This window comes from Pavona decussata, unplaced genomic scaffold, assembly GCF_977016875.1.
Source record: "Pavona decussata unplaced genomic scaffold, jaPavDecu1.1 SCAFFOLD_58, whole genome shotgun sequence".
NCBI classification, from domain to species: Eukaryota; Metazoa; Cnidaria; class Anthozoa; order Scleractinia; family Agariciidae; genus Pavona; species Pavona decussata.
In genome coordinates this window covers 3,042,501-3,059,621 of record NW_028145480.1, presented here as the reverse complement: position 1 = coordinate 3,059,621, position 17,121 = coordinate 3,042,501, and the positions used below count along the sequence as shown (strand labels likewise).

At 38.3% G+C, this 17,121-nt stretch overlaps 4 protein-coding genes across 5 annotated transcripts in view; all 4 read left to right on the top strand.

Annotated features, from left to right (window-relative positions):
* LOC146479689 (uncharacterized) overlaps positions 1-17,121 on the top strand; it is a 132,884-nt gene that overhangs the window by 22,607 nt on the left and 93,156 nt on the right. The gene's annotated exons all lie outside the window — the stretch shown is intronic.
* Positions 1-17,121, top strand: part of LOC146479692 (uncharacterized) — a 36,555-nt gene that overhangs the window by 6,023 nt on the left and 13,411 nt on the right. Inside the window, exon 3 of one of the 2 annotated variants that reach the window (XR_014864869.1) lies at positions 197-351. The exons of the other annotated variant lie outside the window; for it this stretch is intronic. The gene's annotated coding sequence lies outside the window, so the exon portion shown is untranslated. Of the gene's footprint in view, positions 1-196; positions 352-17,121 lie in introns of those variants that run through there. 2 annotated transcript variants of the gene reach the window in all.
* On the top strand, positions 4,323-6,133 carry LOC146479695 (uncharacterized). The gene is made up of 2 exons (XM_085110297.1): positions 4,323-4,427; positions 5,204-6,133. The coding sequence occupies exons 1-2, from the start codon at positions 4,323-4,325 to the stop codon at positions 5,831-5,833; spliced, it is 735 nt and encodes a 244-aa protein (XP_084966423.1). The 3' UTR covers positions 5,834-6,133.
* Positions 8,965-14,393, top strand: LOC146479694 (E3 ubiquitin-protein ligase RNF14-like). The gene is made up of 2 exons (XM_085110240.1): positions 8,965-10,970; positions 12,309-14,393. The coding sequence occupies exons 1-2, from the start codon at positions 9,341-9,343 to the stop codon at positions 12,626-12,628; spliced, it is 1,950 nt and encodes a 649-aa protein (XP_084966366.1). The 5' UTR covers positions 8,965-9,340; the 3' UTR covers positions 12,629-14,393.

Sequence of the window (17,121 nt, the reverse complement as noted above, 5' to 3'; positions counted from 1 at the left end):
AGGCTTGATTGCATGTTTGAACGGAGTTTTGAAACTATCACTACATATACCAAAGAGATTTGACGCCTTTCAAGTGCTGAAGTGGTTTTTGTTACTTCTTGAGGTTACTTGCGTCATTTTTGCACGCGCGACAAATACTGACGTGCGGCAGGCTATCATAGCGCGCGCTACTAAGTCTCGGAAAAACTGTAGTAAGCCACCTTAATTACTACTTTGCCGCGGTGCCTCCATAAAGTGTTATGCTATTATGCGCAGCTTGTAAAGTGCAGTGTTAATGTCATTATTATTTTTTTTTAAAAAATTAAAATCTATAAAGTGGTCAAAGACATACTAAATAAAAATAACAGTTAAACTTAACTATGATATTTGGTTGATTAATGGTTCCAAACTACTCTGAAATCTAGCCTCCTACGCAGACGTCCTTAGGGGTTCGTCACGCGTTTCCTTCCCCACGAACGTGGTTCGTGGGGCAGGAACGCGTGACGAACCCCTAAGAACGTCTGCGTGGGAGGCTACTCTGAAATCAGCTTGTCTTACAAATAGCGGAAGCTCTTTTTCGATCTTTTGGGGAGGGTGAAATGCGTGATGAGCCCAAAGAACATCTGCGTAGAATGCTATCAAGGGAGTTCAGATCTGCATCAAGTATACGGTGGAGTTATTTATTGATTCGTGAACCTTGGATTAGCAGACATATCTGCTCCACGAGTGAAGAACAATTCGTAATCTTTGCAAGCCATGGGAGAAGTTTTCCAGATTTCCCCCATTCTCGGGTCTATTAGTGGTAGACTAAGTTGGGTATAAATTCGTTATTTTTAGACTGTAGCTCCCATGCAGTCGTTTCAGGGAAGTCTTATTACCTTCCTGCTCACGCCCTCCTACCCCGCTTAAAGGCTGCCGTGCTATATAACAAAAACAAAAGGTTGAACAGTTACAAATTTAACAAATGAAAGTAATTTTTTTTTTACATTTTTCAAGTTGTGACTGAAAAAACAAACAAAAACGAAATGTCACCGAAAACCACTGTAACGAGAGTAATACATACATTGTCTTATCCATATGTATTAATCGACACATCTCCAGGTTAAAGGTACTATGCGCATTTGAAGACTGCTTTCCAAACTGGCCCCAAAATTCTGCGACAGTATTTGTGTGTACTCCGTCTTCAGTCACAAACTTAGGACTTGTATCAGACTAGGTGCCCATATAGATGCCCAAGGAGCAATCGTGTTCTCGTTCGTCAATTTAGCACCCGCCATTTTGCTTAACGGTATCTTAGGGAGGCATGAGGACTTGAAAAGCGCGAGAACTGACAAAATCCGTTCAAAAATTCATTAATAATTCATAAGCCCATCGACCTATCAAATGGTCGACAAAACATCACATAGAGTGGTTTTAAAACCCGATAAAACCTCCTCCTTATTAGTATGAGGTGTTTAATGTTTTTCTCGTTTGCTAATTTCCAAAAATTTCCACAAAAGCATCATTCTTATGAACTCTCTTGACACGCTTTTCCAGGAATGTTTTTGAAGCCGTTCATTAAACTCGCAGCACCTGTTTTATCGGGTCTAAAACCACTCGGCTGCGCCTCGTGGTTCTGCTGCTCGAGTTTTAAACATTACTTCAGAGCAGCGCCCGGGCCCTGGAATGGTGCCCTAGGGGTCATTGGTGCTCAGGTTTCTGCTCGGGTAATGACAAAAGCTAAGTTCAGATTAGTGCCGAGAACCGGGCACGCACACTACCTAGTCTGATGAACGGGGCCTTAGTTGACCAGTCAGTTGACAGTAAAATGTTAGTTTCCAATCAAAGCCAAATCCCCGTATGTGTTAGACACTGCAGTCGTGCGATTATTGCCTCAACAAAGACAGATAACATTTTCAAACTCAAAGATATTTATCTTTGTTATATAGAGCGACCTATTCCCTAAGCGTAACGAAAGCCGTCAGGAGTGCGGGCTTATTTTCCCGGAGCACTAGTCCAGTGTAACGTAGAAGTGGGTTGAAAAACTAGGGACAGCCGCGTTTTTTTTTAAGCAACTCCGAGATGTTTGGAAATCGAATGAAACACGCTTTTGAGTGTCTGCAGCTTCTCAAACCATTAGCTTGTAACATAATATTGGAGAAATTCACCAAAATAATGTTACAATGATTGAAATCACATTTCTCGGAAACCACCTTCACAGTAGTGATTTCCTTTACCCCTGTATGAATTATTAATGAGTTTAAGAAGGGTATTTCAAACTGGGACGAGGACGGAGGGGGTACTACTCTGAATTTTTGGTGGAGTGGGGGGGGGGGGGGGTGCAGCTCGGTTCTCCAGACCCTGACCCTATTTCAGATCCTAATAAGTAATTTTCCAGTACCCTCTTTCATACCTGGCCTCTAAAATTCATCCCTCTTTCATTCTGATAGACCTGGGCTTCTGGAATCCATACCAGTTTCTGGAAAAGCCATACTCGTTTTCCAGACTTTTAGACCAAAATGGTTACCCATTATCAGACCAAAACGGCTCAAAAACCATACTCTTTGGCGCCGCAATACCTATGTAGCTTAATTATATGGGGGAGTATGCATGCCCCTCTCCCCAGAGTTACAAAAGAAAAGGGTAGAGCCTGTCACTAAAAGACATCGTATTTATCGATGAAAGATCGCCAGTAACCTTCGGCATTCAGAACCTTTACGGAAAATGGACTTACTTACTTACTTACTTTCTTACTTACACTACACGATAACAATGTAGGTTCCAGCTTTGTAAAAGCTGAAACCACAAAAAACAAAAAATAATTTTGAAGATGACAATATACAAAGTCAATTTATATGTAACCAACAGCAGGAGAAAGAGCAAGGCAACCAGCGTCGGGAGAAACAAATCGACTGGCACATAATCAGAATCAGAAGTGAAGTGAAATCATTTTACTCCGATCCGGCTCGTCGAAACGTTGGATTTTTTCTCTTGAAGTGAAGCGTTTCGCTCACTCAACGTTTTAAAACGAAAGAAAAAATCAGCAATGGAATAAAAGGACTGGTTATTCTCAGAAGAGGCGAGTATATTCATGCAGTTTTGTTGACAAAACTTTGCTAGTTTGCTGTTTTGCAAGAAATTGTTTTCTTGCAGTTTTGACACGCCGGTCCATGATGATTATTTCCCTTGAAGTTTTATTTTCTGGTCTCGTCCAATTTTGCCGTCAAATTAACAGCGGAAGAAAGAGCAAGGCGACTCGCGGTGGGAGAAACAAATCGACTCTTTTCTCAGCTTTTAGAGGCGGCACTTCATAAACAGCGGCCGAATGTTGAAGAGAAATTATTTTACTCTAATCCGGCGCGATAAAACGTTGGATTTTTCCTCTTGAAGTGAAACTTAACGTTGTAAAGCGAACGAAAAAATCAGCAATCGAATAAAAGGACTGGTTATTCTCCAAAGAGGCGAGTATATTCATGTGATTTTGTTGACAAAACTTTGCTGTTTTGCAAGATATTGTTTTTCTTGTAGTGTTGACACTGCAACTTGTTTAACTTCTGAGCAGTCTTTTGAGCTCATTTTTCGGTCCATGCTCGGTATTTCCTTTAGAGTTTTATTTTCTGATCTCGTCCCATTTTGCTTCGTTTAAAAGAAATTTGATTCTTAGCTAAAAAAGTCAGTCAAACAAACGTCTCGCAGCATTATATCGTTTGCACAAACTACTGACAAGTTTTTCTTGCATAGCCGGAGTCTGATTTTAGCATTTATTTCTGACAATCTTGACAGAGAACAAACAAAAATACTTTTAAGTATTTAAAAAACAGTAGGATATAACGGCAACGATTAAGATGTGTGAGTAATTTTCACTGAAAGTCTTTAACTCAAGGATATATTTGAAGTCTGTTTTTTGGTTAATGTAGCCATTTTCTCTGAGGTTTACGTACGGCCTTCTTGATAAGGACTGAATTTACTAGACAGTGACACTGTGCTACGTAGCGCACATTGACTGTTCACAAACCGGTTCGCCTCGATCATCTTAAAAACGAATAAGAATAACTAAAAACAGAAAAAATAAATATCATTTGGAGTCCATTTAAATTCCGCTTCTATAAAACGGAGGGCAAAATGTTCTTAAAACTAACAAGGAACTTCGTAAAACAGACAGTAAAACACTCACCGTAGGTGCAAGCAAACCAACAAATTATTAAACAAACAAAACCGCCAACGAGAACAGTTCCCATTATAACCATGTAATTAAGAGACAAAACAAGTTAAATTCAGGAGCAAAATTATAACGATAAAACCAAATGTTAGGTATCAATTAATTTTCACCTGCGCTGTGAAGCTTCCTACCGCTTGGAAATGACATGAACATCGGATCGATAAAAATAGAAAACGGTGGATTCAAAGAAAGAACTTGCGGAGTAATTTCTTCCTTCCTAGCTGCAGCACTTGCTTTCCATGTATCTTTGGTACAAACAACCCGACTTAAAGAGTCGAACTCCAAAGAACCTAGAAGAACTCGTTGTTTTTGGACACAAAATACAGAAACCAACAAAATGCAAAACTGTTGTGCTCAGCCAATCAGGAGCGAGTATTTTCGCCGCTCGACCAATCAGGAGTAAGTAATTTTGCCTTCGATGACAGGAAAATTACGAAAAACTGCCCTCTGTTACAACAAATCAGCATTCAGTAATTCTGCCCTCTGTATTACATTGTTATTGTTGATGCCGGAGCAGTTAAGCCAGCGACACACTTGGCGATTTTATACGCCGATCGCCGCGATCGCGTATAAAATCACCGATATCTGGAATGTCAGATATCGGCGATTAAATAGACCATTTCCAAGTTGCTTTGAACCTCATTATGAAAGCGAGGCTAAGTGCAAAGTTTTTGTTATGAAAATTAGTTTTCATTCATATGCAAAACAAAATTAATTTTCATATGAAAAGTTTTGCACTTGGCCTCGCTTTCATAGTGAGGTTCACAGCAACTCGGAAAAGGCCTATTCGCTGGCATTCCCCAAGTGTGCCCTTTCCCGCGATTTTCTACACTCATCACTGCAAATCGCCAGTAAATGTTACGGGACATTTTTCAGTAAAAAGAGATTTCATTCAGTTTAGGAAATATCGAAGCCTTTGTAGCCGTCAAGTAAAACACATAATAACAATATTAATAATAATAATAATAATAATAATAATAATAATAATAATAATAATAATAATAATAATAATAACTTTATCAACAGCTACTTCCAACAAAGGTTTTCTATCATAGAAAGGTGGAAACGAGTGGCAGCGGAGAGGAAAGGTGTCGAATATGTGGAAAGGCAACAGAAAGTGTCCCACATATACTAGCTGGATGTGGGGCATTAGCCCAGACTTTGTATTTGGCAAGGCATAACAACGCTCTTAAGATTTTGTTTTTAGTTACATCAGAGGTTCCATGGTTTTCGAAAACCCAGCCTAAGCCTATGTACGAGAATGAGAGGGCGATAGCATATTGGGACATTCCCCTGTATGCAAATAACACGCACGTAAAGGCGAATAGGATCGACGCCACCATCGTGGACAAGGAGAATAAGAGAGTATCGGTGATAGAGATGAGCTGCCCTTGGGTTGAAAACAGGGAGGAGAAAGATGCCGAGAAGACAACAAAGTACGGGCCATTACGCTGGGAGCTCGAGCAGAGATATCCTGAATATCGTGTGAGACAGTTCAATATTATTGTGGATGTACTCGGAGGTTATTCAAGAGATGTCAGGAAGGCACTTAAAGAGCTAGTGGGAGATAAAAGCGACACAATAGCTCTGCAGATACAGAAATCAGTTATCACAAGCTCACTCAACATTGCCAGGCGCTTTAAGCTTTTTAAATAATGGACATTAGGCGTTTTATTATACTTTTATTTTTATTTATTTTTTAAGTGTTTTCATCGCGATGAACAGAACTTTTAGTATTTAGATTTAGGATTTTATGGATGATAAATAGTTTTAGCATTTAATTACTAGGATTTTTATGATTAGAAGTTCGGAGGTTAATTGTAAATTTGTAATTTGTAATTTAGTCGTTACATTGATTGGCTACGGCTGGCCGCCCAATCATTGTTTAAGTAATCTGGGCATCCAGAAGTTTTTACTGCCACATAATAATAATAATAATAATAATAATAATAATAATAATAATAATAATAAAAAATATCGAGGCACCTAAAAAATAAAACTACGGCGCGCAAAATCCAGTTTTACCTTTGGCAGTTGTCCTGCTTTCCCATTGTTTCTAGTATTTAAAGCGTTATGATTCAATCGTTGAAAATAATTCTTAAAAGGAGAGCATACAGTTCCATTAAGGCAGTCAAATGCAAGACAGCATACTTTCTTTTGTAAAAGGTTGTCAATTGTTAAAAACCGAAGATCACAGTTCTGCGGACTGCATTTGAACACCTGCTGTTCTTTCGAATAAGAAATGAGCTTCAGTTTGTAAAGGCGCGAAAAGTAATTTCTTTAGAATTTCCTCCATTTGTTAAGCTTACGCAAGTGAAATTGAGTTGTCGAAATACTATTGGTTACGGGTCTTATATGACAAATGTTCTTCAGTAAAAGCTTTTGAGTTCTGCCTGTAAGAGAAGTAAGCTTTGTAAGCTCTGTAAGCTTTGATCCGACAACGTTAATTGAAATGGCTATATATATTAATGGCTACACCTGCATCTTGCCACCGGGGGTAGCGCGCTTCTTGAAACTCTTGCCTAATTTCAGACCAAAATATGTGATTTTTCCTAACCTATTTCAGACACGACCTTCTTGTCGATTGCATACCATCCAAATTTTCCAAATGATCATGCTAACCCGCAACATACATACAAAAAGCTAAATTGGTTCAAAGACCAATATCATGTCAAACATATGAGTTGGACTTCGTTAGGCCTCCCAACTCCATTCAGTTTTACTCGTGAAAACTACAACCAATTCCAGACCAGCCTCACCCTATTCAGCAAAAAGTGGTCAAAATCTATGCACTACTTCAACTGATTTCAAAACGTACCTTTGCTAGAATGGACACCGTTTGTGTATAGTTTCAAACCACCCAAAACACAGTATGTGTTTTACCCGTAGCCAACTGCTCGCTTATGGTTAAGACACCTGAACGCCAATGCCTGTTATTTACTCCAATTGGTTTGTTCATTAATTCACTCTAATTGCTTTCAGATAGCGCCTTACAAATAAAATTTTCAAAGCGGCAAATTTTGTTTTAAAACAGCTTTTCTGAGTGAAGACCTTACCTGATAATATATATCACGAAATTGCGCTCTACTTGCAAAGGTCGTCTCTAAGAAAACATTTAATTTCAATCATTTAAGTTTCAGACACGACATTCTTGGCGATTGCATACCATCTAAATTCTCCAAATTATCATATTAACCCGCTACGAAAATACAAGAAGCTAAATTGGTCCAAAGACCGATATGAATAGGTCAAACATGTGAGTAGGACTTCGTTAAGCCTTCCAACTCCATTTTACTCGTGAAAATTATAACTAATTCCAGACCAACCTCACCCTTTTCAGCAAAAAGTGGTCAAAATCTATGCACTACTTCACACTAAAAAGGCTTCCGCGGTCAAAAGCGCCCTTAAACTTAAACAAGACTTATCCTTGTTGATCACAAATTTATGGAAGACGTTGTCATGTTATTATGTGCGGCATGCATGAAAAATTTAAATATCTTCTTTTCAATTCACCACGAGGGTCGTTTTTCATTACGAAGGTATTACGTACTAGGAATTAATTTATATGTAAAAGCGCTGACTCGGAGATATTAACCTTTAAGGATTGTTAAACACTTTAAAACATCCCTAGTAATGAAGACCTTTCCTGATAATATATATTGCGAAATTCCGCTCTGTATGCAATCAAAGTTGAAGTTTAAGTGGGTGGCTCCCTAAGTTCCTCAGAACCCAAATTGCGCCTTCATTCAACAATGTAATATTTCATTTTATAAAAATATACAAACTCTTTTTTTTTTTTTTTCATTTTCCTTTATTTTTATTTTATTTTTTTTCAGTTTCTTAATTTATTATTATTATTATTATTATTATTATTATTATTATTATTATTATTATTTTTATTATTATTATTATTATTTTTATTATTATTATTATTATGAAAGAAATGTGATGGTAAATTTCCAGCCTGGTGAATGAATGAGAATGATGATTATTCTAGAAAGTGACGCAGGCATACTCGGAAAAAAGAAATCCGAGTGCTCCTATCAGGAGTCGAACCTAAGACCTTCCGATTACTAGTTTGGATGCTCTACCACTGAGCTATAGGCTCGACTCCGGATAGGAGCACTCGGATTTCTTTTTTCCGAGTATGCCTGCGTCACTTTCTAGAATAATCATCATTCTCATTCATTCACCAGGCTGGAAATTTACCATCACATTTCTTTCATATACCACACGTTTGACATTCAAATCCTAGCAGTATGCAGGATGTGTGTCCCATGAATCTAGTTTAATGGCCTTAGCTCCCACGAGTCTCCTGTAGCTCAGTGGTAGAGCATCCGAACTAGTAATCGGAAGGTCTTAGGTTCGACTCCTGATAGGAGCACTCGGATTTCTTTTTTCCGAGTATGCCTGCGTCACTTTCTAGAATAATCATCATTCTCATTCTCATTATTATTATTATTATTATTATTATTATTTATTTTTTTTTATTATTATTTTTTTCGTGTTCCGGAATGTTCCATGTTCCTGCTTTTATCGACGGCCTGGTATAGGTATACAGCACAAAGGACATGAACTAAACCGCAAAAAGTACCATGATAAATTATTTCTTTTTTAAATAACAAAACTAGCCCAAATCACAACGCTATAATCTGAGAATATTCACAAGAATATTTTCGGCAGAAAAATAAGAATATTCCGCCTAGGCCGAAAAAAAACCCGATATTCTTATAAACAGAAAAGAGTGTAAAGGCTTCCGTTAAACGTCCCTATTCTGAGAGCTGGGTGGAGTCTCGCTTGTTTTAGCCTGCGAGAACAGATACTTTTTCCGGTTTTTCGCGGCGGGTGAACCAAAAGCTGAAAAGGCGTCTGCTCTTGCAGGCTACGATTATTTTTACCATTCTGTATTCCAGTTTTCCTTTTCCGGATTCCGATTTTACAAAATGGCGCCGCTCGTATCCCAGCAACCTTTAGAAACTGAAGCGAGAACAACAACTGAACTTGCACCACCGTGATGTAAGCTATTGATCCTTCTTGCAAATTTCATGACTCTCAATCAAAGCTGGTTACGAGTGTGCAAAGAAGGCATTACAAGGCTGTTGGCATCCGTAGTCTGTCGTGAGTGATCGTCCAACGTACGTGTAATCTAAGCTCAAGTCATTCATGGCGGAATGTGTCGAAGTTTTGTACGAAGCTTCTCGTGAAGAACAAGAAGAAGAAATCACTGCTCTTCAGTCCATCTTTGAGGATGATTTGCAAATGATAGAAGGTGGCGATGGGAAAGCTTATATTTGCTTTAACTTGACGATCAAAGTCAACATCCCTCACGATGTGATCGACTTTGAAGCTTTTATTCCAGTAGAAGTCTTTGAAGATCTTCCTCGAAGAGCTAGTTCAAGTGGAAGTTATTCGGACAGTGAGCTTGGAAATGATCGTAAAGAGGTTAAAGAAAATAGCACTTTGAGTGACGATAATTTGTTCAATGAGAGTAATCTTGATGTGCAAGAAAATGGAGTTGGAGCAAGTTCCGCGGGAGTAGCTGAAGTCAACAATGGCTCCATGCCGAGTCCCGAGCCCTCCCCTAACAGTCTTTCAAGGTGCTCAAAACCTGGTTTTTCTAGATCCTTGTCACTGCAACACTGGCATGTGACAGCTGACATCCGACACTTGACCCCCATACATATGACTTGCACATTTCCTCCACTCTACCCCACAGAGTACCCACCTAAATTTTCATTGGCTTGCCTGTGGGTCACACAAAGTCAGATACAAGGGCTGGAAGATAAGTTGATGCAGCTGTGGACGGAGACTCCCAACTTACCGATTGTCTTCACTTGGGCTGATTGGTTGCAAAATTATGCATACGAGTATTTACGTCTGGATTCGCACTTGGTTCTAAAGGAGTCTGAGCTGTCTGAACCAGTACCACAACCAGAAGAAGAAAATGAAGCTTCCAACAGTCAGGAGTTTAAGCAAAGTGAGAAATTTAATACAAAACTGGAGACAGCTTTGCTCACCATCTTTGAATACGACCTTGAGATGCAAAGGCAAACTTTTCGACAGGGCAGGCACCTCTGTGAAATTTGCTTTGATCAAAGAGAGGGAGCTGAGTTTCATTACTTAGATGAATGCAGACACTTCTTCTGCACTGAATGCTTGAAAGCACATTGTGGATTGCATGTTGATAGTGGAACTGTGCTGAATCTGCTGTGTCCAAGTCATGATTGCAAAACCGCAATTCCGCCCGAGATTCTTCAAGAAGTCCTGGATGCAGAGAAGTTTGCGCGATGGGAAAGGCTTCTCCTCAGCAAGACGTTAGATGTCATGGGTGATGTAGTCTACTGTCCAAGATGCAATGTAGCAGTTGTTGTTGATGAGGATGAATCCTCAAAACTAGGCCACTGTGCCAATTGTTTCTTTGCATTTTGTACAGAATGCTATGAGCTTTGGCACCATGGGCGGCCATGCTTTGAAGACGAATCAGATTCTGGTGAAGAAGGAGAAGGAAAAAGTTCAAAGAACATGAAATCAAAGAAAGCAAAGAACAGAAAAATAGAAGGTAATGAGGAACCTCAAGATGGAAGACTTTCTGCGATAACTCTTCGAAGGCAGCAGAGGATGCAGAGAGCAAAGGAGCAAAAGATTATCATGAGCAACCTGTCATTTATCCGGATGATGAAACAAAAGGGAACCTACCAGTACTGTCCAAAGTGTCGCATGGCTGTGGAAAGAATCTCTGGCTGTGACATGATGCACTGTGCGCAATGCCGTGCAAGCTTTTGTTGGAGATGTGGTATGTGAATAATAATTATTTATGGTGATTGTGCTACACCTACAGTACAATTCACAAACAATCAGTTCTACATGTTTTGCTCTAAGAATTTCTTCTTTTGAGATTCTATCCACTGTGAAAAGTTCAAAATATTTTGCCAAAAAATTTGAATGCATTATAAATGCTGGTATGCATTCTTTACTTCCAAAAAGACATTTAGGATTGCTTCTCCTGAGAATATCACATGGTTTAAAATGGGCAATTAGCATATAGAGCAAAATAAGGTCTTAATATATATTAGTTTCTTGTCACTGTTGGTGGCTTAAGGGATTAGAATTTCCTAAATGCGCCGGTGTGACTATTACATTGGAGTCTCTCTTGGGAAAATTGATCATTTCATTGATCTTTTACTTTAAAGAATGTAGATGGAATGATTACATACTAATTATACTCCTCTTGAAGTTAGAGGTTTAAATTGCAGTTACCGATAATTATTGAAAATACAAAAAGGTTGCTCTTGAATATTGTGCTGGCAAACGTTTGCAGATACTTCTTCCCAGATGTACCTTTACTGAGAAATCTAGAGGTTAACTTTTAGTTAATGTTTTTTCTTACACGTACAGTCAATCTAAATAAATGTAAACTAATATGCATTAATTGGGAATTGGCTGACCCTCATGGTCATTAGGGGTTACTGAGGCACACACTCGTAATCTGGAGGCCCCAGGTTTGAGTCAGTACCTTATCTGACCACTAGCTGGATTTTCTTTCGTGGTAGCCCCCATTCAAATACACGGCCAGACTTTTTAAATAGCCAACTCATATAGGCTCTCTGACATTTGGGATTTTTAAGGAGTTTCTGTTCTGTTTGTTTAAAATATTTGTTTGATTACACAGCCCCACCAGCTTCTTTAGCTTTAAATGTTAAACCATGTATAAATAATATTTAAAAAAAGGTTAGGCAGAACGCTTCTTGATCTCTCTGGCAATAATTTAATGATATGCTTTAGTGAAGAGTGGAGTGGCTGGACAGGAGGTCAACACTCAGAAATAGTAAACCAAATGAAGATTCACAAAATGGTATAGAACCTCAATTTATCAAAGAAGAGCCTGGAAAAAAGCCCAAAGTGATTTCTGATAAATTGCTAGATTCTCCTTCCAAATTGCCTTGAATTCGCTTATGAAACAAAAGGAGAATTTGACCTTACATCAAAAGTCACTTGGAGCTTTATTCTGCGCACCCCTACAATTGACAGTGGAGAGCTCTGGACTGGGGGAAAACAGAGGCGTTCTCCTCTGACTCCACTAAATGTACCATACCATCAAGAATAATTATTTCCTTTATACTTTTATTTTTAGGACAGGCAATTTCAGGTTATGACCACTTTGGAAAGTGTGGTAGAGATCAGGATGTGAGACTACGGCTTGTAGCCAGAGGTCCAACCCTCGGAGAAACTATAATTGAAGAGTTCCAAAACGCTAACCCGAAGAAAACCCTACGAACAAAACTGTGTCCCCGCTGCCATCAGAAGTGTCTCAAGGAAAACAGTAATAACAACCATTTAAAATGCTGGGCTTGCAAGACACCCTTTTGTTATCAGTGTGGCAAGGAAATTAAGGGGACAGTGACCATGCACTTCACAGCTTCCAGCTCGTGCATGCAGCATTCTGATGATTGAAGGATAGTGCTTCATGTGGTTCCTTGGCAACTGAAGGTCAGTCAATCATTCAATCAAGCAAGCAAGCAAGCAAGCAAGCAAGCAAGCAAGCAAGCAAGCAAGCAAGCAAGCAAGCAAGCAAGCAATCAATCAATCAATCAATCAATCAATCAATCAATCAATCAATCAATCAATCAATTTATTTTATCAAGATAAATCATTTTATCATGATAAATCAATTGACCAATCAATCATTTTATTTTATCAAATAAATCATTTTGAAACATAAGCAGGCAAAAATTAAAGTTAATAGCTTATGTTTCAAGAAATCATTATTGATCAAAACTATAAATCATTTTATCATGAGATTAATGGTCAGATGACTTGCCTGTCTTTAAAATAATAGACTGCAACTTTAAGATCGACTAGAAAGAGCATGATGACGTGTGTTTACTAATAAATTTGTTTACTAGCTTAACCATTTTATCGGAATTTAAGGAGACCTTCTATGAAACAAACCCAAGGTGACTGGCACTAAGTGAATTTCAAATTCACTTTGCCCATTAAATTCAATTTCTAATTCAATTTGAAATGCAATTTAAATTCTGAACCACACATTTCCAGAAACCATACTTCTCATCCGCCAGACCAAGAAGTGTAGTAGTGGTTTGAATCATTAATCAATAATTAATTTAATTATTTGTTACTTATGGTTGTGATTGTGGCCTTTTCAAATCCAAAATTAACACTCAAAAAACAGGCCCTAGCTACCATGATTAAATGCCTCGATTCCTTCTTACATGTAAGTAATAAGTAATTAAGTGATAAATGCACATCACTTTGAGTCATTATTCTCCGAGTAATATTTATATATAAAAAAATTATTTAGAAAAAACAAAGGAAACTTAGTCGGTTACATTAATTTTTAGAATGTTAAAAGTCAACTTCCCAGTGAAAAGGGTCATGCATGGTATGAGTAATTTCACATTTTTTGGCCAAAAGTGAGGTGAAACTGAAAGTAAGCACCTTTTTTTGCCATCCACAAAATGCTTCTAGAAAACCAAGAGGAAAATATTAAGTGATTTTAGGAAGGGGCAGAGAACAAACCACAGGTGTAATTCCAGAAAAATTTAATATCCATACCCCCCCCCCCCCCCCGTGGAAGGAATGATTCCCCCCCCCCTTCCCCTGCTCGGGAAATTCCAATTTAGCTTCATACTCTACTTTTAAAGTTTTTGTCCTTTGAGGACCCCTCTCCCCCACTCTGCTGGAAATGTTCAATCCCTTCTGTTTGGGGCGGGGGGACAGTATGCTGTATGAGTATGAGTATGTATGCTGGAACTACACAATCAGGTTTTATGATATTTCATGGATACAAGGCATTGACTTGAAAAGTAAATGTCCGTAAACGACCCTTATAAATGGTACAAAACTGGACTTGTCTATTATTTTAAGGTTTACTTACGGTCTAAGAAAAATAAAATTTGTAAGCTTGAAGAACAATTCTTTTTAAATATATTATTCTTTATTGGAACTATAATTTATCACATGGTAACTAGGAACTAGGAAAACACTACTGTGGTACTAATTTTTAACAAAAATGCTTTAGTTAAGTTTTAGCTAAAGACCACCATTATTGTAGTGTCCAAACTCGTTTTGTTATCATGAGAACAACATTAAAACTAAGCGTGGGGGGAGGGAGCGTTAATTGTCACTTTATGTAGACTTAATGTATTCACGGTATTTGGTGTAAAATTGTTTTTGTCTTAAGACAAACGTTTTGTAATAAAACGAATTTTGTACTGGTTGGTTGTGACAGACGTTTGTACTGTACTGTTGAAAGGGGGTGGGCAGTCTCTGAAAATTTGGGTGTGCGTGTGCGAGCGCTTCTTGAAACCCTTATCCTTTTTTAGACCAAAATAGGTGATTTTCCCGAAACCCTATTTCAGATCAGAACCTTAAACAAGGAACCGCACTATAAAAAGAATAGCTCCTCCCACTCTTGTCACACAGTCACCGCTTCATAAATGACGGCGGACAGTGAGAAAGTAGTATAAGTAAACATGGAATTGGTATTTCAAAAAATAAAGCCAAGTGTCTTGCAAAAAAAAAAAATAATAATAATAATAAATAAATAAAAAAATAAATAACCTAAGCTGTTAAAAGAATATTTTGGACAAAATATATTGTAATTGAGCAGAAAAAACAAATAGCAATTCTTAAGCTTTATTCACGAGGTTTAAATACGCATACGAATTTCAAATTTATTCTGTCAATATTCTATTGTCTCTTTTCGCACAGACTCTGCGATGTTTACAGCTCAGTGTCTACAATGAAGTGACAAGCGGCTTGGCCAGACAAAGGTTCCTTTTATAGTGCAGGTCTGCGTTTAAGTCGATACCCTATTTCAGACCATACAAATCCTCCAAATCATCATGTTAACCCGCTACAAGTATATAGAGGAGTAAACCCCCTCCCTCGCCTTTTGGCGCTGGACATACCTACATAACCTACATAGGGGCCCACTTAGTCGTGTTTAGGGGAGTCCCCACACTTGAGTGGATGGGAATTGCAGCTTACCGTTGAATATTAAGAGGAACAGCCAAATAGGACTCAGTGTAAACATTTTTTTAAAATCTATTATTTGTTCCAATTGCTATGGGCTTGTCACATGCCCTTCTCAAACTCATTAATGGAGAATCAAGAGAAAACAAAGAAAATCACTACTGTGACCGTGGTTTGGATATGTGTTCCTAATAAGCATAAAATTTTGCCAACTTTAGCCTTGAATTTCTCCAAGAATTATTGATCATTTGAGAAGCCATATCAAACACTCGAAAGTGTGTTTCATCAGATATCCAAACACCTCGAAGTCGTTTAAAAAAAACTCGGCTTCCTCGTGTTTGATATATTACTTCTCAAAACCATTAATGGAGAATCAAGAGAAAACAAAGAAAATCACTACTGTGACCGTGGTTTGGATATGTGTTCCTAATTAGCATAAAATTTTGCCAACTTTAGCCTTGAATTTCTCCAAGAATTATTGATCATTTGAGAAGCCATATCAAACACTCGAAAGTGTATTTCATCAGATATCCAAACAAGTCGGTTAAAAAAAAACTCGGCTGCGCCCCTTCGTTTTTTCAACTTACTTCTCAGAGTTTTGATATCTGATGAAATACACCTTCTCCTGTTTGATATATTACTTCTAGACCACTCCCAATTTTTTGACACTTGATAAGAAGAAGCTCTGAGACGAAAGCAACATGCGACAAATACAAATTCAGTTTCTGGGGAAGAAACTGATCATGTCACAGACTGTAACAGCTTACTATAGCTTCAAGTCGGCCGTCATTGCACATTTCCCTACATTAACAATACGTTATTCTTCACATTTTACTTCAGTCGGCTGCACATATCCCTGCTGAGCCGGCAAGCTAGACTGAGCAGTCGCAAAAAGGTTGCGATACACTCGCGCCAAGATTAGAATTTTCCTTATATAAACGATCAAATTGAAAACATAAACAGTTCCCCATCTTTTCTGACCCGGGACATACAAGGTCTGAATGTGAAAAACGTCCTGAAACGACACATTTTGTCAAAGTTGCCTAAACTCTTTTTGAAAATGCTTACAGGGACGTCGTCGCTTGGCTTAAGCCCAAACGAGTTGAACTAATAGTAGAAGCAAAATAAAGCCCATGCTCGATCATTGTCTTTTTTGACGAATCTGACTGGATGTTCATCCTTAATTGCCTTAGACTGCAGATTCACTCTTGAGAACTAGACTGCAAGAATTGCTATCATGAACATAAATTTAATCAGGGGAAAATTCACTATTTTTGCAAAGTTAGTTTTAGGAAAGATATGAAGTAGATGAGTCCCTTTGAGACACCATTTTGACACCTTGTTGTTGCCATCGGGTAGTTGTGACGGGGGAGTTTTCCACTCTAAGCGAACGGGAATGTTTCGGGCTATTCTAAACTTCAACAGGAGAACTTCTGTGACCAATTCTTGGGGAAGATTAACTCAAGGAGAGATCGCTTGCGAGAAAGGGCCGTCACTCCCTCGAGGCACCAAGATCTAGCCACAACTGGATGTAGATTTAACAGCGACAACTTCACTTTTGGTTGCAACAGCAGTTTTTTCTCGAAGGACGAACTGACATAAGTTCGTCCAACAGCAAGGTTGTAAACATGTAATCACTGCTGTAATCACCGATGTAATCACTTAGAGCTACATACAGAGTTGTATATATATGATTTGTACAAGTATCCATTGTTAACAGAATACAATGCGTGTGAATGTGAAAAGTAATTACAGAAGACGTGTGGAAGATTAAGAAGCCAAGTTTTAACACCAAAACCTCAATATTAACTACACTTGTTAATCAAGGAGAACTTGCACTATTCAACTGTCCTAAATTAAAAGTTCTTAAGGTGCGCAACGTAGCAAATGAGTTTTCCGAAGTGTCAGTGAACGGCTCGTGCCGCGTTATTACCGTCATTACAGTTCAC

Excerpts from the sequence above, each read along its gene's own strand:
- LOC146479695 (XM_085110297.1), top strand. The coding sequence starts at position 4,323 with ATGAACATCGGATCGATAAAAATAGAAAACGGTGGATTCAAAGAAAGA. Across the intron at positions 4,428-5,203 it reads TTGCTTTCCATGTATCTTTG|CTACTTCCAACAAAGGTTTT; the intron begins GTACAAACAACC and ends CTTTATCAACAG.
- LOC146479694 (XM_085110240.1), top strand. The coding sequence starts at position 9,341 with ATGGCGGAATGTGTCGAAGTTTTGTACGAAGCTTCTCGTGAAGAACAA. Across the intron at positions 10,971-12,308 it reads AAGCTTTTGTTGGAGATGTG|GACAGGCAATTTCAGGTTAT; the intron begins GTATGTGAATAA and ends TTTTATTTTTAG.